This window comes from Martes martes (genome assembly GCF_963455335.1).
Source record: "Martes martes genome assembly, chromosome: 3".
NCBI classification, from domain to species: Eukaryota; Metazoa; Chordata; class Mammalia; order Carnivora; family Mustelidae; genus Martes; species Martes martes.
This window is the reverse complement of record NC_137890.1, coordinates 154,018,746-154,044,211: the sequence shown is the minus strand read 5'-3', so window position 1 is coordinate 154,044,211 and position 25,466 is coordinate 154,018,746. Positions and strand designations below refer to the sequence as shown.

The 25,466-nt window shown below is 45.9% G+C and overlaps 1 protein-coding gene across 4 annotated transcripts in view; it reads left to right on the top strand.

Moving 5' to 3' along the window:
• Positions 1 to 25,466, top strand: part of AGAP1 (ArfGAP with GTPase domain, ankyrin repeat and PH domain 1) — a gene marked incomplete at its 5' end in the record, with an annotated part of 507,381 nt that overhangs the window by 320,230 nt on the left and 161,685 nt on the right. For all 4 annotated transcript variants that reach the window (XM_080798886.1, XM_080798889.1, XM_080798885.1 and 1 more), the window contains one exon: positions 16,188 to 16,356. In XM_080798886.1, coding sequence (XP_080655012.1) covers positions 16,188 to 16,356 — 169 coding nt within the window. The remainder of the gene's footprint in view (positions 1 to 16,187; positions 16,357 to 25,466) is intronic.

Genomic DNA, 25,466 nt, shown 5'->3' with positions numbered 1-25,466 from the left:
AGAAGGCACAAAACATGTAGGATTGGAACAGATACTAGGCAGAGCCACAGAGCAGCCCCTTCGAAACCAGTGTTGTCATGTGGCTCTCATCATGAGCACAAACGTGAATTTCTTGTGCATGTATGTGCTGCTCATGGTCCCCCTCAGGCTGGACCCTGATTCCTCCACCAGCCACCTTCAGCTTGGTGATCATACTGAACCCAGGGAGCTCAGCCCGGTTCTTGCACATAGGGCAGAGTAAGGGATCGAGTCAAGTTTAGAAGGAAATAGGCTGGCATTACGAGGGCCCTTAATTATTTCATTCAAAGTTAAGATTGCCTGGGAGTATCGGCCACTAGCAGAATGCCACCAGTATCGGAGGGCCCCGTCCAGGAGGCTGATCCAGATGCCTCCGGTGTTCATTAGCCAAATGGGATTCCCAGCTGAGCTCCCCAGCAAGCACTCCTGGACAGACAGGCCAGGGCAAGAGTGTGTCAGAACAGGTATAGAGCGTGCTGCCCCCAAAAGCCTCTCCCTTCCCCGCTCTTGCTGAATCGATGCCTTGGCTCCTGCAGCCCCCTGGCAATGCAGATCTCCTGAGACCTTTGCTTGGAAAAGATGCTGGAGCAGCAGCAGATTCCGGCTTTAGCTTACCTTGGGCGCTATGGAAGCAGAAGACTGACCATTTCCTAAATTTGCCACCAAAAAAAAATCTTGGAAGTTTTTAAATGTCTTCCTTGGATGCACTCAAAGTAAAGAAGGTCTCCCGGAGAGATGAATTGTGATCCTTTGAGAGAACAGTACGTTTTTCTTATTACACAGGTGTCTGTGGCCATGTTTGTGTAAATGATCGTCCTTCAGACACAAACCCCAAATTTCAATCCCAAGCATACGTTTTGTGTACATTGCTGTGATTGAAAACAGCCTCTCGACAACCCAGACCGTCGGTTTGTGGCCGCAGCGGCGGGCCGGGCTCCGGGCTCCGGGCTCCGGGCTCCCAGCGGAGTGCCACGCACTTTGAAATGGCGGCTTCAGAAGCAGGCTGCTAGGCGTGAGCTGAGGGACCCGGCTTTGCAGCACACAGTAGGGTTGGCCTGAGGCCGGCAGGCTCGCCACATGCTTGGAATGGGTTGGCTACCAGGGACACTCCCAAAGCTGGCCTCCAAGGACAGCCTGCCTCTCAGAACTTGGAGGACCTCCGCTGGATGATAGCCCCAGCGTGTCAGTTCCCACTGGTCCTATTGCTCCCGATCCCTCTTCCTTCCCTCCCATCCTTTCCCAGCCCTGTCTTCTTCTGAGGCTTCATTCTTCCCAGGTTGGTGGCTTCATCCCCACCAGCATCCGTAGTTCATCCTGAGCACCAAGCACAGGCGCAGATGAGTTAGGGACCAGCCGTCCTCGATGGCTGTGACACGCAGCTTGGCCTTGCTCTGTCGTCAATAGATGCAGGCTCTCCCTGCACTAGAGAGAAGTTGTGGAAGGAAGCCTGTTACCCTGGCCATGTCTCCTACTACTGGAACCCTTACACGTTTTTCTCATGGAGGAGAGAGTGGCTGTCTGTAAGCAGGGGTGGAACTGCCATGTGTGGCAGATCATAGGAAGAGACAGTCTCTCTGGAAACCAGGAGGAAAGAGCGAAGAGACTGACCACCCTAACCCAGACTGAGAAGGTTTCCTGAACGTTGATGGTGGCAGTGCCTCCCGACCCCAGATGTACTCCCCATGTGCTCCTTGCCCGTGTCAGCCCAGCTCTAGAGGCTCAGGAGATGCCAGCAGGGCCGGCCTCCAGCAGACAGGTCCCAGCCCCCTGCACTGTCGCAGCGGAACAGGAGGAAGAAGTGACAGTCTCAGCCCTAGCTGTTCCTCAGGATGGGTGGTCACCACACTGGCTGCCAGCAGGGCAGCTGGGTAGTGGTGGAGAGGCACCGGCCAGGATGTGGGAGCAGCTGAGAGGATGCACGCTTCCCGAGCATGGCAGCAGCTGCCCCACCATAGGCCTGGGGGCCGTACCGCCTTTTAAACACAAGCTGGAACCCAGGCATCGGCACACATCCGCAGTCTGCAGCATTCCTTCTGGGGAATGCATCTTAACAGTGGACACTGAGCAATGGGCTGGACGGTGTCCACTCTGGAAATCTGAGAGAATCCTTCGGGTGGGAGGTCTGAGGATCATGTGTTCACTTCAGAGGCTTCTCTTGCACCTCTGTAAAACAGAGGCTGATGGAGTCCATTGGACTTGTGAGGAAAAGCCTCTCCTCAGATTGGGGCTGCTGGGCAGGGTCATTAGTCACATGGGACGGTGAAACCTGGGGTCCAGGGTCACCCAGTTCACTTGCTGCCTCTTTCTCAAGATGCTGTTTATAAGGAAGGTAAACCTGTAACCCAATTTAGGTAACAGGTGGCAGGCTCAGGCAACATAATGAAGCTGCTTTGGGTTTGGGGCTGCTCTGGTGGGCTGGTCGCACTGGTTAGCCCAGGACACAGGACCTCTCAGTGCCAACACCCGCAAGGCCCAGGGCTCCAGGGATAAGCGAGTCACCCGCACTCTGGTGCTGACCAGCTGAGCCTCTCCTCCCTCTCCACTTGGCATTCTGTAAGCACAGCCCTAGCATGATCAAAGTATGTGGGCAGACTTCTGAGGCTGCTCTGTGGTCCGGGTTTCTGTTTCTCAGAGAATTTGTACGTCTAGATGACCTTTAAAAAGCCCTCCCTGTGTCACGTTCTTGGGGGAGGTAGGTCTGAGTGTCTCATTGATGACACCTCACTGGGTCACTGTCAGGGGATGGAGGGTGGTGTGTTCTTTGGACTTAACTCTGAGCCGCAGGGAGCACCTTGATGGAAAAAGGGAGGGGATAATGAGAAAGAACTCGGACCTGGGGGCTTCACAGTCCAGTGTCCCCACCAATTCATCTTTGTGTCGAGAGAGCACCATCAAGGGCATGGCTAAAAGAGGTGTGTGTGCTGGGCTTCCTGAGCTGGAGCTCGTGGCCGCATGGTTGGGCCTGCGACTTCATGGGGCCCTGGCCAGGAGACCTTTCCTGGCGTCCTCGTGAGGACGTGGGGCGGTTGGGCACAGCCCACCTGCCTGGCATGGGCTCAGATTGCTCACACTGTAGAAAACCTCGTTCTTGGATTTCTTTCCCTTTCAGTGCACATGGCCCAACTTGAAAGCAGCCGTGGCTCTGTCCTTCCCTGACCTGCAGAGCTGGACTCCTCCTTCCCACGGCACCTCCTTCCTGGGTGGCGGAGAAGCTCCTGATGCAGAGCAGCTCTGCTCTGGGTGCCACTGGCATTTGCTTGTTTTTTCCCAAGCTGGTAGAGTCAAACTTGGACTCTCTGAACCGTCCTATCAGAATGCTGATTTCAGTCAATTTTCAGGTGCAAAATCAGAAAATCCACCCCTCTACCAATGCAAAAATGAAGAAAAGATCTGGGATGATGCCCTGAGTGGCTATTTATCTAAAAAAAAACAATAACATCGGGAAGAAAGGAAGATACTTCTGTTGGGAGAACAACTCTTGCCCATAACCACTGCTGGTAATCATCATTTAAGGTACACACAATCCTCACATAAGATCAGGACCTTTTCGGTGATGATTCACTGTGAATCCGTGATCAGTCCCTTCAGTGAGTTTTGCACACCTGCTAAGATAGACCTCAGATTTCTTCAGGTAGTGATTACTGAGTTATACCCAGAGAAACTCTTCATTGGTTTCCCTAAAACATTGCAGAAGTCGGACTAGCTTGAATCTAGATGACTACGCAGGTAACTTCAAAGCCCAGATTTCTAGATGTCGAATGTTTTGAGTCATGGGATGACAGAGGACCCTGAGATTTCAGGACCCCCTTCTTACTGAGCAGAATAATGTCAGACGTGTCCTGTCTGACATGCTACTGCAGGAGCATAATTAGTTTTATGATGAACAGTTATTTGATCTTGCTTCCCCTTTATAAGCCACAGTGTTGCAGACTCTCCTCCTCTGGTCTGTAGGTTCTTTTCCAGCCTGGCTGCTTCTAATTCCAGTCTGCAGTCCATCCTGCTGGTAGACCTGCATGGCCTTCTTCCACGAGAAGTCCTCCCTGATCGCATGGCAGACCAGCTCTTCTCCTGGTGCCTTCCAGTATCTCTGTACCGCCCTATCTAGCAAGGACCTTGCCCTGTTTCCCACTGTTTGCCCAGGACTAGCGTAGGCTAGGCACCCTGGCCAGCTCCTGTGGGTCACATGCAGTCAAGTCATGGGCTCCTGTCTGGGCTGGGATCCTCACAGGGGACGATCCTGCCTCTACTCTGAGAATTCCAGTGGGATTGGGGTGGAAGAAATGAACCACGTTGCACATCTAGACCTCCCTGAGTGCAGATCCACTTGTGTTGGGTGGGGGAGAACACACACGTACACAGTCTTATACAAAGGCCATAAAATCTTAAAACACTGCTGAAACCCACAAATAATCCCTTTTAAAGTAGATCAGGAAAATAAGTCAATACTGAGGAGCAGAGATCTGGAACTCTGGCTACAAGTGAACCTTTCTGTTCTGTTTCAGATGGGAGAATGGGTTTGAAAACCATGGGAGTTCCTAGAGTGGCCGGCTTTATCACTCTTTATCATGGGGCAGCAGAAGAACCCCGAGTTTGTTGGGATGGGGACTGTGTAGGGGAATATGGGGGGCTTTGCCGAGGTTGGGGTAGAAATTGTATTCCTGAGTCTGAGCGTCTCCTCGGCCTGCCCCGGGAATAACCGCTGTCCGGTTGTCCCACCAGAGTGGTTTCCCAGGTCCATGGTGGGAGCAGCCCCTCCAGGATCCCCACATCCAGATCTTGCTTGCTTCTAGTCACACTTGATGCTCTGCCCCTTCCCAGGAGAGGCATTCAGACAGCTTGCCACAAACCATGGATGTGAGAGTAAATTAAGAACATGCCCCTGCATAGTCATGTGAGAACATAGGCCATCTGTGCACACATGTACAGAACTCCCATCTCCGTTGTCTTAGGTAGAGAAAGAAGTCACTGTGGATCTCTGTGGTCTCCCGCACATCCTTACCTCTGTCCTTAAAATTCCTTCCTTCCTTCATTTCTGACAGATTCCATCAGCATCCTGTGCTGATTGCTTCTGATGCACAGGGGGGACCCGCACTCATGACTTTGGGCCTGGCGGGGCCCTTCTGCACCATGGTGGCTGGAATGGAGCCCCGTGTATACCAGGACTTGGCGGCCCACTTTGGGGATCACCGAGCCCCTTTCAGGTCCGTGATTCTGGTTGCTCTGTGGGCTTCTTGTCTTCTGCCCTAGCATTGGTCTCCACCTTCTGTGGTCCCTGGGAATTCATCCAGCAGGGCCTCACAATGGAAGTCCCATTGGCAAGAAGTGATATCCCCAAACCCCCCTCTCCCGGACCTCAGGCCTGTTTGCTCCGTTTAGCCACCGGAGCACCCTGCCGCAGGTTTTTCAAAATTCAGCCGCTGTCTGTGGTGCGGAGAAGGGCAGTTCTCCCCTTCACCATGTACTTCTTATACTCTTGTTACTTCTCTCCACTTGACTCTTTTAAATGCGTCAGTGATGAAGAAGATCCCCACTCTGCTTAAGATGGAGCCCTCACCCCTTCACAGGACCCGCCAAGTCTTTCTGGGTGTCGCAGCACACACTGCCTCTGACCCACCGCGTCCCTCCAGGCCGGACTTTCCTTCCAGCTGCTCGCACCTGCCGTGTTCTCTGGCCTCCAGGCCCAAACACATGCAATTGCTTCCACCAGGAACACCCTCTCCTATTCCTCCTCCTTGCCACACCAACTCTGCTCGTCCTTCCCCTGCAGTCTTGAGAACGGCATGTCTCTGTGGGGTTTCCTCTGCCTGGCCTCTTGGGGTGTACCTGCCGTGCATGCCCTTCCCTTGCTGTGTCCACTGATGCTCTGTTCGAGTGTATCCTGCAGCCTGCATCTCCCACGGGCTTGGGCAGAGACCTCCAGGGTCCTGTCAGCTGCATGTCCTTCCCATCAGCGTGGTCTTGCCGAACAAAGAGTGAGGCATGATTTGTCCATGTTCTTGGGCTGTCCTCATACCAGCAGGCCTGCAGTTCCCAAAATCATAAGCAGAGGAAGCCACCTCCTTACGCTTTAACACTGAAATATGTCCCAGCTGTATTAAGGTTCCACTCAAAGAGGAGACTGCAGGAAAAGTCCAGGGTGGGAGAGGAGCACAGGATTTCGTTTTTGTCTTTTTAACTGTGGTAAAACACACACAATATAAGACTGAACATCTTAACCATTTTTAAGTGTACATTTCAGTGACATGAAGTGTATTCTCACTGTTGGCAGCCACTCTCCAGAAGCTTTTCATCTGGCAGAACTGGGATTGTCCCATTAAACACTAAGTCCCCATCCCATTCCCTGCAACCCCTGGGCAGCATCATTGTACTTTCTGTCCCTGTGAATTTGTCTACTCTAAGTTCCTCATATTAGTGGAGTCACATAGTATTTGTCTTTTTGTGACTTACTTATTTCATTCAGCGTAATGTCCTTGAGGTCCGGCCATGTTGTAGCATGGGTTGAATCATACTCTGTTCTGTGTCTTTACCACAGTTAGTTTATCCATTCCCCTGTGGATGGACATTTGAATCGCTTCCTCCTCTTGGCTGCTGTGACTCATGCTACTGCAGATGTGGGCGTGCAGATGCTGCTTGGAAGCTTTATTGTCCAAGCTACAACATGCAAGAAATATAGAGATACCCAACCTTAACCAGGGCCCACTGGGGAATTGGCTGGGCGCAGTCCTGAGCAGAACCAGTCATGGAGGAACCCAGGTGGTATGAGAGCAGCCACCCAGCCCTGTTCCTGTGGGCTGCCCCTAGCCTTGTCAGAAGCCCTGGGAGCGCTGGGTAGGCTGCCCTGTCTGTGCTTGGGGCAGCCCAGGAGCTGTCTCTGACATTCACCCAGTTTCAGACAGTGTGGTGAATATCAGTGCTGTCAGACCCATGGAATGATCCTGCCAAAATAAGTATAAATACTTTTGGGGAAATAATTACAATTTTTGTTAGAAAAAATGACTACTGAAAAACTCATACTGTTTACACATACACAAAAAAAGTTAGATGCTTTTTCAAAGTCTTATTTCTGCCTGAGGAAACTCTTACTTATTTTATAGAACGCTCAGGGTTTGTAAAGTGTTTAGATTTTCAAATAAAATGACCAGAATGCCTGCTCGCTGTGGTACAAGTTATCTTCACGTTGATCACACAGTGTGTAAGTAGGGCGTGACCAGACCAAGAGAAGTCTTCATGTTTCTGTAAAAACTAAACCACCAAATATCCTAGATTCTACCTAACCTATTTTTTTCTACATTGAGAAAAATCCATCTGCCGCCTTTTCTAAATTAAAGAAATAATAATATATGTGTATTCGTGTGTTTCTGTAAATATGCAGATTTAACTGTGTAGCTTGCAGATTTGAGTCTTCAAGCTTTTAGAGTCAATAGGACATTGTCTTATTGGGACACAGCATGGTAGTTCATCCTTTGACCCAGTCTGTATCATTTTGTTTTCCATTTTTGGTCTTTTTAGTGTTCCTAACTGTAGCCAGAATTCTTGCAAAAAGGTAAATAAATCAAACCCATTGGTTTTCTTCTCTGACAGTAAGTCACTACAGAGGAGAACTCTCTGCGGTAGAGGATGGACGTGGGGGGTCACGAGAAATATTCTTTCTCTTCTACCAAGAGATTGAATTCCATTATGATATTTTATAAATATTTTCTTCTGTAGCTCATAACCCGGTTACTGGCTTGTTGCGAAGGTCTTGCAAGGAAGAGAGGGGTGGAGGGCCTGCCTCTTCTCAGGTGTGCCTGTGGCCCCAAATGGAAACCAATCAAGGTGGCGATTTATGTTCATTAAGTGCTTGTCAAAACTGAAAAATTTTCTAATCAACAGCAATCTAGCGGCAGCCCCCTCGATGGCTGGGAGTGCCACCTCGGCCGCATCGGCTCTCTGCCTGTTACAACTCTAGGCGAAAATCCGCTGATGATTACATTAGGCTAAGCTGCGGAGTAAATGAACCGTGTCTTATTTAGGTGCCACTAGCTCCAGCGTAGGCCTGCCCCGCGGGGCACTGGGTAGCGTTTTATGGCTTTAAAATTAGTGTAGCTTCCCATTTGCTGCAGGGTGCTGCATGTTATGCCTTTGAACTCAATAAGCAAAGGGAAGGGGGCCTTTTGTTTTTCCCCCCGTATTTTTCTCCCTTGCATTTTAGCAGTTTTGTTTTGCATCTTTTCCAGACGGCATTTTGCAATAAAAATGTCTGACTACCATATACATGCCTCCCCCACCAAAAAAAAAAAAAAAAAGAGAGAGAGAGAGAGAGAAAAGAAAGAAAGGAAAGTGGAGGGGGAGAAAAATAAAAAGTGAAACATAGCAGATGTCTGCAGAGGACAGAGTTTCTTTTTTCCTGAGCTGGGAAATGAAAAGTCGCTTCACAGGTCACCCCTCATGCCTTATCATGTCAGGATTATTACCTCAAGTGGTAACAACACCTTGAGCTCAGGGAATGATCACGTCAGATCGGAGGCCAAAGATTTCAGTATGTTGACTGGACAGCAGTAAGGAGAGGTGTCGTTTGGGGAGGGCTGTAGCATTCTCTTAAATAGTTCGCCAATGATCTCCGTCCATCCTCAGAACTGTCCCATGAGGCGGGAACTGTTCATCTCCCTATCTTAAAGATGTGGAAATGGGGACCAGGAATGATTAAGTAGTGTGCCCCGAGTGTACAACTCCCCAGACCCCAAGGCTGGATCCCAGGCATTGTCCCAGAGGCCATTCTCTGGCCTGAAGGAAGCTGACTTTGTCCCCTGCAGACTTCTTTAGTTGAGGAAATTAGAATGCTAACGGACATGAAGCAGTGGCATCAGGGGAACAGAATTACTCCTAGAAAAGCAATGTGTCAGAAAAAAACACAGGTGTGGTGAGCGTTCAGTATAGGGAGAAATCCTTCAGTGTTCTGGTGGACAACAGTGAATGTGGGAGATTTCTGTCCTGCACTGGGTTAAATGGCAGAAGAAAAGGTGTAGTGATCATTAGCGCCCCCCCGAGGACAGACTGTGTGTGCTCTCTGTCTTAAAAATCTGCTTTTTGAAGAGCTATGTGTTCTAGCAAATTCACCCCAAGAAATCTGAAGTTTTAAAGAGCTTCAGATCTAATACCGCTAGGCTGAACATTCCTATCTCACTCAAAACTTCCCAGATATAACTGCTGGTCCAGTTGTTTCAAGCCATAATTAATTATTAAAGTACTCATAGCCAAGGAACGGTGCCGGCTCCTTGAAGTTCATTGCAGTGAAATTTCACTCATGCTTGCCTTCGGAAGAGGCCTACAGTGACTGGGAAGACAGGAAGCCATTTTCATACCCGACACATTCATTTTGTGTAGGCTGGGTTTGAGCACGCATGGGTTACAACTGGGTAATATTCAATTTGAACCTAAAATGAGGAAAATCTTTCTTGCAGTGTAAAGCTCAATATACTAGGTCAATCAAGACAGATACAATCAGGAAGCAATAGGTATATTCATAATTCAATTTGGAGTTTTCTGCTGTTTTGATTTATATTATAATAACCTATCCCCCAGGGCTGATGTTGGACTTCAGCCCACACGTGTCAGATGCTAGCTGACGGAGGGGCCTCTAGAGGTTGGCCCTGGCTGTGTGTGGGAGCTGTCCATGGTGCATGAAGCACGCTGCCCCTGAGCCCCCGTGACGCTTCCCCAGCCTTCCCTTCTGCTGGGTCTTCCATGATCACAGGGCCCACTAAAGAATCTGCTGTCATAACTGTTGCATTTGTCCCGGGCACCAGGTACCTTCTTCCTGGGGTGGCCACGCGTCACGTTGGCGTGTACTTACAAGCCAACGTTGGTCGAATGGTCCTTTCAAAGGCAGGTCCAAAAGCGAAACCCTGCAATTCTGTTGGCTGTCTGGGGAAACAAAAATCATCTCTCCTAGGGTTTTCCACTTTGAAGCTGCCTCCTACCTTGCTATTGTGACTGGCCCTTTGGAGAGAAGGAGAAATTGTCTTCTTTGAGTTATATGATCTGAAAGGACATGGCCAGAAGATTCCTCCTAGTTTTACGATATTTTCATAGTATTTTTAGGCTATCGGTTTCGTCCGCTCCTGTGACTGTATATGAGCCTATTGTTTATTATTCAGAAATGTTGGACTTGAACATTTGCTTAGGTCTCTTTGAATGGATGGTATTATGTGTGTCTTTATAGATTAGTTTCCTTTGAAAATAGTATTAAATGGAGTTGGGAATAGCAGTGCATTTAACAATGGCTTCTCTTACATTTTTTTTTTTTCTGAACCCTGAAGTAAGGATTTTTTAAAAATAGAACTTATACAAACTACAGTTCCTCTTTGAACCTGGACATTCATGAAGTACAGTGAAAATCGGAAGAATGAGTCAATCCTTTCCTTCAGGAAAAGACAAACAAATCTGAAGAACATTTCTGGCATCTCTGCAGAAGCCCGGCTCTCATTCCCTTCCCCCAGTTGTGTGTGTGAAGCTCTTGCACACTCGTAGCTCTTGGCTGTTTTGTGAATATTGAACTGGGCAAGTGGTTCTTAACCTTTGGGCCTCAAGACTCCTTTACTTTATTAAAAATAACTGAGGAATCCCAAAGGCCTTTTGTTTCTGAGGGTTATATCTTTTTTTTTTTTCAAGTTTTTTTTATTTAAGTCAACTCTACACCCAGAGTGAGGGCTCAAACTCACGATCATGAGATCAAGAGTCACACAGTCCTCCCACTGAACCAGCCAGGCACCATATCTTTGGATTATACCTAATTGATACTAAGCACGTTAGAAATCAAAACTAAGAAAATGTTTAAATACTCACATAATTTATTTAAAAGAATAATAAACCACCCATCTGTGATATTATTACATAAATAACATTTTTATGGAAAACACATTTTCCACAACAAAAGGAAATCTTGAGAACAGTAGGACAGTCTTACTGTTTCCAAATTTCGTTGGTAGCTGGCTTAATGAAAGAGAGCTGGATTGTTATACCTGCCTTTTGCCTTCAGTCAGCTACGATACGTTGTTTTAATTAAAGTGTATCAAGAACCTCACCTTATAGAGGGAGGTACTTTCATAGCCATTCAGAACATTGTCGATGTTCTTCTAGGATAATCCATCCATATGCAACATGTGACAGTTGCTGAGGAATGCAACAGGGAATCCAAAACAGTATCACTCACTGTTTCCTTCTCTGCTCAGTGAAGATCCATTGAACTGTCTTGCTGGTTGAATGACCTTCTGTGTGACACTGTGCATGGGTCATTTCAAAAACATTGCTTAGGGATGCCTGGGTGGCTCATTCAGTTAAGCATCTGACTCTTGATTTCACCTTAGGTCTTGATCTCAGGTTTGTGAGATCGAGAGTCCCATGCTCAGCAGGGAGTGTGCTTGAGATTCTCTCCTTTCCTTCTCCCTCACCCTCTCCCTCTGCATCTCTGGCTGTGTGTGTGTATGTGTGTGTGCGTGGTCTCTCTCTCTCTCTCTCTCTCAAATAACTAATTGAAAAAAAATTGTTTAACTGAGATATGCAGCTTTCCAAATGGAGACACTTTTCATCATATAATATCCAGAAACTGTTTGGATGTATATCACCGCCCGTCTTGTCGGGAAAGAGCGTCAGTATTTGGAAAGTGTCAAGCTCACGGTGAGAGATGCAAGTTGCCAAGATTCTCATCCTCACTGGAAACTCGGGTTATACACCAGCCACAGATACTGTCCACTCTTTTCCCTGCAGTGGTCATGCTGTTCATTTCAAGAAAATAGCTGCCAAAAGCCCAAGGTTGAATAGTCATATAATGTCTGACATAGTCATTCTTTCAAGTAAAAATAGGTCCCACCAAAAAAGCGGCTAGTTCAGCTCGAACCTCAGACAACTGCAGAAGTATATTTCTGTGGGACACCCGTCCCCTTCCATGTGTGGCACCAATGCTCAGGCGCACTTGCCCTGTCATTACCCAGAAAATTAAGATGTGTATGTACCTCAGGGTTGAAATGTTTAAGAATCAATAGCTGCTTTTTTTTTTTTTTTTTTTTTTTAATTTGACACAGAGAGAGAAGCAGCAGCAGCAGGGGAAGCGGCAGGGAGAGGGAGACTGACACTGGGCTTGATCCCAGGACCCCAGGATTATGACCTGAGCCAGAGGCAGATGCTTAACCCACTGAGCCACCCAGGTGCCTCAAGAACATTCTTAAGTGAAACTTTCTGTTTGTTTTTATTTAGAGAACATGGCAATGAATACTGACAAGAGGGACTAGTGCAGTTTGGTTCTGCTGCCTGGGTTTATGGTCCAGAACCAGCAGTTTTAGTCACCAGAAAAACAAATTTCAGCTCTAGAAGAGGCGAACAGTGTCTTGGGATATTTTAAAGATAGTCCTGAACCTGTGAACCCCCGGATAGTGTATCAGGGACCACACTTTGAGGACTGCCAAGCTAGGTCATGCAAAGAGGAAAAATTCAGTATATTGGCCACAGTAAGGAATAGTTTGTGCTAACAATTATCTCACCGAGACAAGCTATATTACATGTTAATATATTAAATTTCTAGGCATTTATGTACAATTAGAAACCAGAACTTACTGGGAAAACATAATGGGAACAAAATTTGTGATTTTTTTCCATCATTTAATTATGAAGATGAAGGGTCTCCATACTGTATAAAAAAATCTGTGTTAAAATCACAGTGGTGTTAATTGCATTATCTGTCCTTGAAGATAGTCTCAAAGCCATGTGTTTGATTCAGATGCTCTCATTCCGAGATGCCAACCATACCATTTCTACATTTGGAGTTGGCTTTAAGATCTTGTTAACTGCTTTTGGTAACCCCATGAACACATCAAGCAAACCCATCTTTCAGCAGACAGCCAAAGGTAACGTCGGGATGGGAGGCAGTGAGAATCAATATAGTAAGAGTATTTTTAGGGACTATTGATGGATTGCTGTATTTTGAGCTTAAGTCCAACGCCAGATGCCCCAGAGCTGACTAAGATGAACTCACCATTTACTGAGAACTGTATAGTCCATCACGCACGGAGAGGGCTCTGAGATCGCCAGGCCAAGACCTCCACACCTTTCCCCCTGCGGTTTTGGGGAAAACACCTGGGTTCCGGCAGCCTCATGCCGTGTTTGGATGAGGGCTTACTCTCCCCGCCGGAGCACCGCATTAGCCAGTCGATGACCTCCAGGTCCTGGTAACGCATGACCATGAGATTGGAGGACAAGATTGTCAGCCGCAAATCAATTAATTCTCCGAGTCCGGAGAGATGCCGTCCACCACGGCACTAATGACTCCACGGCCCTCTCTGAAGGCAGCCCCCCAGAAGGCTGGAGCCGCGTTAAACCATGCTTCTGTCAGCAAGCTGGAAGCTGTGGGTCTCTGACACGGCTCTCAATTGCTAGCAGGTTTCTCTCATTGCACCTCATTTGCATCTGGGACATCAATTAGCATGTTTGTTGAGGCTAATTGAATGAAACTCAATCATAGCTCTTAATTGCTTGACTATGTGAAAAGAAATCACATTAATGCAGCTAATTAAGTGTACGGCAATAGATGCAACATAATTAGGAGCGAGAGGTAAAAAACAAGGGATGGCAAAGGTGCAGGAGTGGGCTTGCGGGGGGCCGCAGTGCTCCGTTCCTGAGCTCACCGCACGTTCGGCAACGGGTCCCTTTGCTCCAGCGCCTGCTTGGAGAAAATAATCCGCGCGATGAGCATGGACAACTTGAGAAGAAAAATGCAAATAGGTTTGCAATTACTACTTTTTCAAGCTGTTGAGGGGCAGGAGATAGCACCTCTGGGGGGCCTGGCTCTTGAGTGGGCCCCGGGGACTTGTTAAGTGCTGTTTAAAACTACTTGGCTTTGAATTACCCTCATGCCTTGTTAAAGGGTTTTTTCCCCTTTTATCATCGATCAGCATTTTCTACAAGGAACAGGAGAAGGGTAGTATCTGTAACATTTGCATATCAAAATCAAGCTTGCTGTCTTTGCTTCACTCAGTGAGGCCCCTACCTCAGACCCGTAGGGCCGGATGTCCCACTTCTGAGGAGGCGACATTGGTTAGTGGTTCTAGCTTTAATTCCTCAAGTACCAAGCTGGGGCGAGATGAAAAGGCTGGGTTCTTTCAAAAACAGAAAACTCAGCATCGTTTCTCTTGGGGGAAACTTGAAGCCACAGACGCGCGCCTTTGCATTCCACTGTTTCCGAAGCACCACATTGAAGGGCTTCTGTGGATTAGGAAATGCGTTTTGTAAGGTTTGTAAAAATGTTAGTGGCTTGCACTGTAAGAATTGCCAAGTTTATATCCTGGTTTGTGTTTTTTTTTTTACATCTAGCTCCTCTGAAGTTTCGGTGCCTAACTCAAGCGAGAAAACAGATTCCCTGGCCCATGCTGAGCCAAAGATAAATGTGTTCCCTTGCTGCATTGTAATCCAAAAAGCAGACACTTGGTACATTTCTATAATAATTTTAAATAAAATATCCTGGTTATTGTATGTTAAAACATGCCTATTAAAAGAGCCCATGCTGAGGCTTTAGTCACTATCTGATTAGCCTCATTTTAGAGCCCATAAGCAATAAATGCTCAATTACACTCCTGTTATTGTATTTTAATTTGTTAAGAATTGGCATTAAAGAAGAAAGTTATAGCAAGTTGATATTTTTGAAAGAGTAACTGTGCGAGAATGAATTCATTATGTACAAGCCTTTAACTTCGGTGTTGAAGCTTAGGTTGGCCTATTTTCAGTGGATATTAATGGAAGTAAGTTAAAGATGTTTAAGAACAACCTTTTTTTTTTTTTTTGGTGGATGACCTTGACCCTCAGCCCTAGACTAACCACGGATCACTTCCTTTCTGCTTTTTGTTCACCACCCTCGACACCCTGAGCTCGTTCATGAGGTTCCATGTGTTTTTTCAAAACATAGCTCTCTCATGGTTAATTATATTTTGGGGAGTTTCCCAAGCAGCTTGACTTCCAGGTGGAGTCTTGGGTCTGTCAAGATGGCGGAGGCGAATGCCAGCCAGCCTGTCCTGCAGGGTCAGGTTGCCTCAGGGCCTCTGCTCCTGGCTCCCATGGCTGACAGCAAATCTGTGGGTCCCACTGTATCTCTCTGGGTGGTGACTGCTGACAGAGGCCTAGCCTCCCCACTCCCACTGAAGAGCTGGTCTGTTTCTGACCCCCTTTGGTGCAACTCTGGATCCTTTCTCTGCTGGTCTTTGCTCCCGTATTCCTCCTGGCTCCAGCCTTGTGTAGCCTTTTGAACATTCTTTGCACGTGGAGGTCCAGTAATTGCTAATTCACCAGTAAGCCTCTCTCCCTGGCTCTCATTTTCCGCTCCCATTCCCCCACCCAGCAACCAGTTCTTGGGTGGTACTTTACTCCACACTGAAATGTTGTCAGGTGACCTTCACAGAGACCATCACTATCCACCTAGACTTCCCTCTGTTTCCCTGTTAGCTCCTGGTCATTCACCTCCAGCATGGAAAGAATGGCAAGATAACTTTTTCTGGATACATCGAATCACTTGGAGAAACAAAATGCTTGAGTACCAGACTTAACTCAATGTTCTTTCTTTTTCAACATCCAGCTATTACACATCCATCCATGAGCTCTGTGTTTTCTCAGCACCATACCACCAACCTCTCAGACATTGTCCTGGTCCTTAGTGAAATCCTTGACCTTTTACTTAGTTTTCTCCTGAGCTCCCACCAGAGAGCTTCATTCTTGTCTAGGCGTTTAGTGGTGTTGCCATCTGAGACTGAACAGTTGTTACAAAATAGTTTCCTACTGCATGGAATTTTACCTGAAACTTAGTCAAAGAGTCTGGGGTCCTAGTGTGCCATGTAATAAGCAGCAGTTTAAAAAACATGATTTCGTATGGATACTTATTTTCTCCAGCTGGTCTGTCATCCCCCGAGTAGAAGCATTTCCTGTGTCTCCTTGTATTTCCAGGGTCTGGGTTAGTTCAGGACACAGAGGCTGTGATTTCAGTATAATGATGATGCCACCATACTAGACAGATCAAAACCTCATTATTTTTAAAGTGCTTGCCACAGTGGAAGGGGTCATAGGATTATAACTTATGGTGTCTGATAGAACCTTGTGTCCTAGATTGTACGAGGTCTTCTTTTTAATCTCTCTTGGATGTTTAACATTTTGAACAGGATTACATGCAGAATGTTCATGGTAAAGAGATTGATCTTCTGAGAACCACTGTGAAAGTCCCAGGGAAGAGGCCACCCCGAGCCACGTCGGCCTGCGCGCCCATCTCCAGCCCTAAAACCAACGGCTTGTCCAAGGACATGAGCAGTTTACACATCTCACCAAATTCAGGTAAGCTCGTGGCAGACCTGCACAAGAACCCAGTGGTAGGTGCCGCTGGTCGCGGGACAGTGTGGAGGCTTAGAGGTGACGTGAGGTTAGAACCATGAACATTGTACTTTAAGGTTTAGAAACCTCTTCTCTTCTGTGGATGGTCATCTTCCCTACGCCTGTGGTTCCGGATTGCCAGCCAGCACATGGCACCATCTTGAGTCACAGTCTCACAAACCAAACCACGAGGTTTTCCCAGAGATGTCTAGTTGGAAGTAGAGTTTTGCATATGGTTGAGGATTTAAGGGCCTTCTAAAGTATGTAAATGAGCTGTGAAAGTATGAAGGGCTGGTGTGTATTTGTAGTGACTAAGTGGAAGAAAGTGGAAGAGCTGTTTGGAACAAGATTGAAAGGGAACTATTGGACCTCAACTTTCGATTCTCTCGGCTTTATATTGTAAGTTTTATGTCATTCTTTTACACAACTTTAATTTTCTTTATTCTCTTTTGAAAGGAGATTTGGTCTTTAATTCAGGATCAGAGGAAGTGTTTCTCAAATCTAGATGTGTTTAGAGATTCCTGGCCATTATGTGCAGTTGCAGGCCATTCAGAATGTCATGGTTCATTTTTGTGAGTCTTTGCAAATGGTTGCCTTCTGGCTTTGACCTTCCAGTGATTACTTATCAGAGAAAAGGCCTGAGTCCTCCTTCTAACACACTTTAACACATGGGTTTGTTTTCTCCAGCAAAAAGTCCCTTTTTTCTCTTTGACATACATCCAGTCTTTTCAAAATAAATTAACTGTTCTTTGGGACTTTCTGGCATATGTCTTCGCTGCATTTTTCTCCTTCTGAGGTGTCAGGGGCTTTGAAAGACGGATCATGCTGACCCCACAGTTCTGTGGTATACACGGCGTTGGTTGGTGAAAGCAAGGTAGTAGAAAGGGGCCAGAACTGGGGTCCATTGGGCCTCTACTGTGTGATACCAAGTGGCGCTGGACCGCTAACTCGGTAAAGTTTTACCACCATATTAGGTCGATCTCGCCTGGCCTGTCTGCATCACAGAAATGTGATGGCAGGTAAGATAATACATATGAAAGTTTTGGGAAACTCATAAAGTACAATTCAAACATCAGCTGTTATTAAAAATCCAAAGAAATAGGGCTTTCTGCTAGGGAGACATCAGTTCATTCCAAAATGGTGGTAAGGTCTCTTAGGACCTGCTGACCTTCCTTCCAAGACATACCTGAAGTTTCCCTTTTCCAGATGGTGTGCTAACTCTGGGATGAGAAGAGAGGAAATAAGTACCCATGGTGGAAGGAGGGATTCTGTATTAAATGAAAAGATGATGTCTTCACTACTTTGCGTTTATTAGCTTTTTCAAAAAATATTTAGTGAGCGCCTGTCCTACGCCAGGAACTGTGTATGCTGTGCATGTGGAGACATCGATCTCCAGAACTTACACCTGAGGCCATCACCTTAAAATGAGCTCATTTTCCACTTCTTCTAACCCACCATGCCAAACCCACCCATTTTAGTCACGTGAACAAACATTTATGGCATATCTATGGATGCCAGGCATGGTGCCGGGCTCTGGGAACACAGAAGATTAAGACTCATTTCTGCTGTTGAGAATCTTGGGCTCTGGTGGGGAAGAAAGACCAGCAGACAGGTAAAGGCAGGGCTCTGAGGCAGGCCACGGTGCAAGTACACAGGGGCCTGAAGGTCTGGGGTGATGGGTTCAGTTTACCCGAGGAGGTGGACCAAGGCTCAGGGCTTGGGGGGCGCCTGTGCAGAGTGTAAAAAAAGGATGGGAATCTACCAGGCACAAGGATGAGGGAAGAGCCTCAGTGATTTGAAGGAGTTTTAGATACATAATGTTTGGAATTTAGAGTTTTTTTAATCTTGAGACTTGTGTTCAAGTCTTTGACTTGAACTTTGACTTTGAACTTTGACTTGAACTCAAGACTTTGGTGCTGAACTGCCCCTTGTTTTCCTCAGGAAAATGTAATGTTTGGTAAACAGAAAATACAAAATGCCTTGTAACCTTATCATATGCGTGGAGTGGCTCATGTCCTGTGCCTCGGCTAAAGGAGCATTCCTTTAGCACCTGTTTCTTTCTCTCGAATGCCCTGGCATTGGGTGGATAGGAGGGTTTGGGGCGGTGCACAGAATCCCTTTCCCTGCTCCCACATCCAGCTGATGACGGCATGTTCTTCCAACCCTTAGCCAAGTTAATTCCTCTTAAAGGGAGCCTGCTTGATGTTTACTCTTCCTCAGATCACAAGTAGGGACATGGAAGTGGGGCTGTGACGTCACAGGAGCACAGTACCACTTTGGGGAAAGAAAGTGCCTCGTGGTCACAGCGGTGCTCAGGGACGTGGCTTCCTTGTCTCTGCATGCAGGTGACCTCATCAGCTGGTGGCCCTCTGTCCCCTTGTTCACAGGTGCTTTCTCACGTGAAGAACAATTGTAACTTGAAGTATGTTGATGTTATTTTAAGTGGCAGACTTTGACCTAAAAATAGGTATTATTTCAGCTATTTTAGGGCTGTTTGCCAAAGAACTTAGCATGCTACTTAACTGTATTCTTCTTTCTCAGGTCATTTGATTTCTGCTGTTTTGTTCTAGAGGTCCAAGTTAACATGGAGATGTTTGTTTCTTTTTATGCTTTTCCTTTTTATTTGTTTTCTTATCTCAATTACTGGACTAGAGCAATGTTTTGTGCCTTCCCTTCTTGTAACTTTTTCACTTGTGTAGACGTGATAACATGCATGTACCCAAATCCTTGTGTATACCATTTGTTACTGTCTTAGGACAAATGTCCGTAAGTGAAGTGACTCAGTCAGTGGTTATATACCAAGATCTTGGTATGCATTTCCAAAGTAATTTCTAGAAAGGTTTTGTTACACAAGTACCCTTCCATCTCTAAAGCGAGTATCCATTTCACCCACACATGCTTGCTAGCATTGCTGTTATCATTTTTGGAATCTATACTAAAAATACCTCATGCTTTGTTTATTTGGATTTCTTCAGTTAACACTAAAGTTGACCATCGCATGCTTGATGATCACAGGTATTTCTTACGTCACAATTGTTTAGATGTATCTTTTCCCGTTTTTGTATTTGGTGTTTATCTTTTTCTTACTAGTATATAAGAATTCTTTACATGTTAAGGTTATTTATGCTGTATAATATGTTCTGTAGGTATTTCTTCAGTTTATTATTTGCTTTTTAAATTTTATGGTCTTATTTACATATAGAGGTTTTCCCCTTTTTAATATAATCAAGAATATATACATATAATCAAATTATGAGTCTAAGTTCTGCAATTTCTGCTTTAGATACTTAGAAACCCTTTAATAATAATCCTGAAAACAGATCACAATTCATGAATATATATTTGAGTTTTGCAGTTTTATTATTGTTTCTTTCTTAAGAATATTTAGACTTGAATCCACCTTTAATTTGCTTGCATCAATTATACACAATAGGAAATCTAATTAAACTGCTTTTTCAAATAGATAACTAATTGTCTTTTCTCTGTCGAAATGTTTACTTATGACTCTGTGTGTCACCTTTATTATACAACGAACTCATTTAATCAAAATCACTGTGCTTCTGGGCTTGGGAATCTTTCAGTTGACCTACTGTTACCATTGTGTTACCATGTATGGATTTACCACAGTTTCTTAGATTTATGATTCAATTTATATCTGGCAGTATATTACTCTTTGATTTTACTGGTGTTCTTGGCTGTTGCCACTCATTTATTTTTTCCAATAAACTTAAGAGTAACTTGAAACCTTCTCCTTTCCTTGAAAAATAATCGCATTGTGACTCATTGACAGTGCTTTTAATCTATCAGTTAATTGGGGAGGAACTGACATCTCTACTATATTGAGTTTCTTGTCATGGAACACAAGTCTTGCCCAATTTATTCGAACCTAATATATATCCCTCAGTAAAATGTTAACACTTTTCTTCATTTAGATGTATCATGTTGATCCGTTCTGTTAGTTTATAATTTTTGATGAAACGTGAAGCTAATTTTTTTGCGGAGAGGGGCTGGAAGAGAAGGGGGCTGTCTGTTATCTCATCTACTTTGCAAGAAATAAGAAAGCTTGGGGTGCCTGGGTAGCTCAGTGGGTTAAAGCCTCTGCTTTCAGCTCAGGTCATGATCCCAGGGTTCTGGGATCGAGTCCCGCATTGGGCTCTCTGCTTAAACAGGGAGCCTGCTTCCCCCCCACCTCTCTCTGCCTGCCTCTCTGCCTACTTGTGATCTCTGTCTGTCAAATAAATAAATAAAATCTTTAAAAAAAAATAGAAATAAGAAAGCTCATAGTCATTATGTTTTTTATATCCAGTCATTGTATTGAACTCTATGTTAGTGGGAGTATTTATTCCAATGTTTCTCTTGATTTTCTAGTATATGATCCTAATGCATCTCACATTTCAGATATGATAATGCCTAATTGTATGTCTGTGTTGACTTCGGGATACCTTACTGCTTTCCTTCCTGTACTGCTCGTGTACCGTCATTACTGGGTCAGCTGCATGTATGCCCAGCCCTGAATAGTGCTTTGGAGTTTCATGGGCAGTACGAGATCCTCCCTTCAGAGGCCTTGCACTCTGGTGGGAGCGGAGGAGTCAGAAAATAAACAGATAAGACCATTGAAGTTGATGATCAATGCTCAAGGGATGAGGGGGCAACTGGATAGAAAATCACTGGTTGTGGGGTGGTCTTATGTTATTCCTAGTATTGGGAAATGCTTCACCAGTCTTGGAATGTTGGCTGCATTTCAAACATCAAAATGCTGGAAATGTGATGATCTTCATGTCACATTTTGACCAGGGCTTAGGGAAGGGGAGGAAAAACACATCCAAGTAGCTGCCTTGTGTACTGATAACTGAGCCTGGGTCTCCCTTTGGGGCCCACAAGTTACACAGAGCAGAAGAGCCGCAGTGAAGGTGGGGAGGCCCCACACTCCATGGGGCAGCTGGGGAGGGCAGGCATGGCGGGCAGAGGGACACATTCAAGAGGAGCCTGCCATCAGTGTCCCCACCTCCAATCCGATGGGGACACTGATGCTTCAAAGAGAAGGGAATGGCTTGGGGAGCTCAGACATCCACACACAGAGACAGAAAGAACTGACAAGGAAAGGCAGTCTTGCCATGAGGGACGTCACTGACGCACACCAGCCTGCCCACGAGCCCTGCACGGTTGATCTAAAGTGAACCTCCCAGTCAGCTTGGGCCACACGCCTTCCAAAGGCTGCAGGGCCAGCCCCTGCCTCTGCCTGATGGACTGGTGGGCACATGTTCACAAATACACTGCCAAGACATTTGTGGAAACCAACACTAAAAATGAGAGGAACCAAGATAAACTGCAACTGATTCTACAAGAGAGTGAGAGGTGGGGAAGAAGGAAGACTTAAGATGCTAATTATTATTGTCTTCATAAAATGAAACAAAGTTTACATGAAAAACCTGGGGATAAAGAGTCCTTGAAAATTAAAGAAAAATTGATTACAAAAAGAAAAAAAAATTTTATATTTTAAATTCAGTAGATAGGTTCAGTGCTGTGAAGACCACAGCCAAGGATACTGTTGGTGATTGTATCTGTGACAGCAGAAAGCACACTAGAGGTGTTGAAGGACATGTTAGTGTCTTCCATCTGAAGAGCTGAGTGTCAAGTTCAGGGGAGAGGAGACTCTGCAAACACAGACAGATTCCCAGAAAGCATCCCAGGCAGGAAGAGAGCATGCTTACCTACCGAGAGGGAATTCTTCCGGCCTGTGGACTTCAGAGCAAACACCACATGCTAAAAGGCAATGGAAGAATGCCTTTCTAAGGACAAGTCATTTTGAACCTAGAAGTCTATGCAGGGCCAAACTACTATCAATCAAGTATGGAGGAAGAAAAAAATTTTTAGATGATATACAAGGATACAGAAACAAATTACTTTTTGAAAAATTTACTTAAGCATCTACTCCAGTAAGAAAGAGGAGGAAGAAGAGGAATCCAGGAGATATTTATTCAGGCCTGGTTAAATTCCCCCTTCCTGATCACATCTCCCTCTTCTTCCAAGGTCACTTACTCAGGATGTCCATGGCAGTATCTGCCTTTCCTGGTGCTTTTTGGCTTGGAACCCACATCACCATTCCATTCAGAAGCCATGTTTTAGAGAATCCATCCGACTGTAATTTCAGGCATACTTCCAGAGAAGACAGTCAGATGTCTCACAGTATCTTCTGACAGGAGTTGTCAGCCAGGCTGGTTTGGTAGAATCGTATCCACCCACAGTGGAATACTGAGTTGTGTCAGGTCTGAACATTATTCTGACACTGAAGTAACAACAGGAAAACGTAGTGGTCCACAAAAGGGCCTTGAGAGGCAGAAACCCTACCTTGAATCCCACCTTCCCCTTCTTAGGACCTTATGCAGATGAACACCGGTTTTTTCATTGCTGCCGTGGGCCAACGTACCTACCTCACTCTTGGGAGTGCGCCTTTGCAAAGTCCAGCAGCCCAGGGCCAGTCTCCAGATTCCATCAGGAATCCATCGTATTTGTTGTGCTTGTCACTGGTGAAGAAAAGGAAACAAGGGGACAGAAATTTTGCATGGATTTTTCCCATGCCGGGCACTGTTGTTTCTGTCTCCTGTGCGCAGCCCTCATGGGTCAGACACACTAAACCCATGCCCCACCCCCAACAGCATTCCCTCTGTTGTGGTGGGAGCCGAGCTCTGCGGGACCAGACGGATCTCCGTGGGCACCGGGCTCCTAGGCCATGTCCCCCCGACTCTTTATTCCCACACTGCCCCGTTTTGGTCTGAGATGCCAGATACCTCCCTGTCCCAAAAGTGTGTCTTTGTTGGGTATTTGGAACGGTGACTGTGTTTTTATCCTCAGCAGAGCAATGTGTAGGCCTTTGTAGCAGGAAACCTTGCCCCCTCCTCTCCCTCCCTCTCTGCGCTTCAGGCCCCCAGCGGTTTCAAAATATTAAAGCCTCCGGGAGGGTTGAGGCTGATTTTTCGGGGGTGGGGGCGGGGATCTCGATGTGTTTTGAGTATTGAACTGCCGTTGACATCTAAAGTCTCAACCATGCTGTTTTCCTCCACACTTCAGTAATCAGGACATCCAGCAAACCCATAAAAAACCAAACTAATAGCATGAATATTCAGTGACCTAGAATACTAATTATTGTCATGAATATTAATGTGATCGGACTTGCTTTTTCCTCTCCTCTTTCTCTCCCGTCCTCTTTCTCCCTCTCTCCCTCTCTCTTTTTTTCCACTTAGCCGGCTCTAAAGATGGGTCATAATGAGAGCATTTAAGAGGGAGCGCGCTCTCCGCCGTGACAGGGACTGGGGTAATAAGGAGAGCTTGATTAACGCGGTGCACTTGGGGGAGAGATGAGAGGCTTCACGTGGGCCTGTTCGGGGGAGGCAATGAGACACCGGCGGCTCTGTTGCTGCTCCCGGAGATTAATGAGGCCTAAGAGTGCATTAGGAACAGTGACAAAGGTTTGATCTAATGGGCTCAGCCATTTTTCCTTTGAGTGACAGACGCACAGAAGTAATTGGCTGTGCAGAATGGCAGCTCATTGGCGGTACTTAAGGATACATTATCCCCGTTGTGTGGCCCGCAGAGGCTGTTTATCAAAACTGCTCACACTGCAGACGCCGAGCCGCTAAGCTGCTGTTACAGTCGTAATAGCTATGAAAAAATAAATAAATAAATAACGCAACATCAGAACTAGATCCGTTGTCTCCTAGAAACAAAGTTTTTCTTTGTTTAGTTTCAAATGGTCTAGAAAACATTTTAATAACTCCAGAGTCTGCTCTGGGCACAGAGGGAACCGCACGGCTCATGTGTGTCTCCTGGGTCGTGGGCCTCCCACGAGGGAGGGGACCTCCCCCCTACCCCGACTTTGCTTTTTGCTGTGTTTCTGCCTCAGTCACCCCTTTCTCTCGCACACTTTGGACTTTGTTTGCCACATTAATCTGATTCATAAATCAGGTCCTTTTGCTAAACACTGATCTAGCCACTCGGTAGAACGCTTGCAAATAAAAGCCTTACTGGTTGAGAATTATTTTGCTAAAAAATAATCCAAAAATCAGTATCCCATGATAATCTGCTTCCACAAACCAGGGTTTACTTGGAGTAGATTTGATGGCTTTTTAATAACTCATTATTTTTAGGGAAAGGAAGAAACATTTTGGGGCATTTCTTTCAGACCCAAAACATCAAGAAGTGTGATACCTCTGTAACTAAAAGAGACACTAAAGTTACTACTCTTCAGAAGAGTTGCGACATCTTCAGCTTTTGTGAGAAACACATTCTTATAGCTGTTTCTGTGTTTAGATGTTTCTACCACTGAGGTTTAGGCAGATTTCTGTTCTGTTGTTTCCATCCTGAAACTGTAAGCTCTTTGAGGTGGAGACCATTACTTCCTTTTCTTTGTTACCCTCTCCTAGTTTCGTGACCTCACAATTATTTTATCATTAAGTAATACTACTGAGCATCGCTGCCCAGGAGAAGTATAAGGGATGACCATTGAGGCTAAGCACTGTTTGCTTTCTTTCGATGCAGCACTCCATGGGCAGGACCATTGGGGAGGAATTCAGGGATAAATCAGAAGCATGCTTTCCAGTTTAAGGAAACCTCCTTCAATTATTTGAACCCTAAGTGGGGTGTTCTTTTCTGTGAGGACTGACAAAAACACCTTGATCTTGAAGATTTTCATTTAAAACACTCAGGATACTGAGCTATCTTTCACTATGGGGACAGATATTCCCATAAGTAAATAAAAGTTGCTTTAGAAACTTTGTTCCCCCTTTCAGAAATGTGCATGCTTGGTGAAGAGTAGTGTTTTAGCTGCTCCTGTGATGCTTTCAGGACCAGCAAATGGTCGGCATGGGAAGAGCTGGAGGAGAGAGGGGCCCTGAGAAGGACCTCAACCTTCAGGAGGGTGGCTGAGTGCTGTCTGGGGTTTGGGGAAAGAGCCATTCTGTGATCGAGCCAAGCCCATGATTGGCTTCTTTGCTGCGTGCCCACTCCCACTCAGGCAGGGGTGTTTTCAGAGTAGTCATGACGTTCACCATATCCGAACCTTGTGGCCTGGTGTTTGG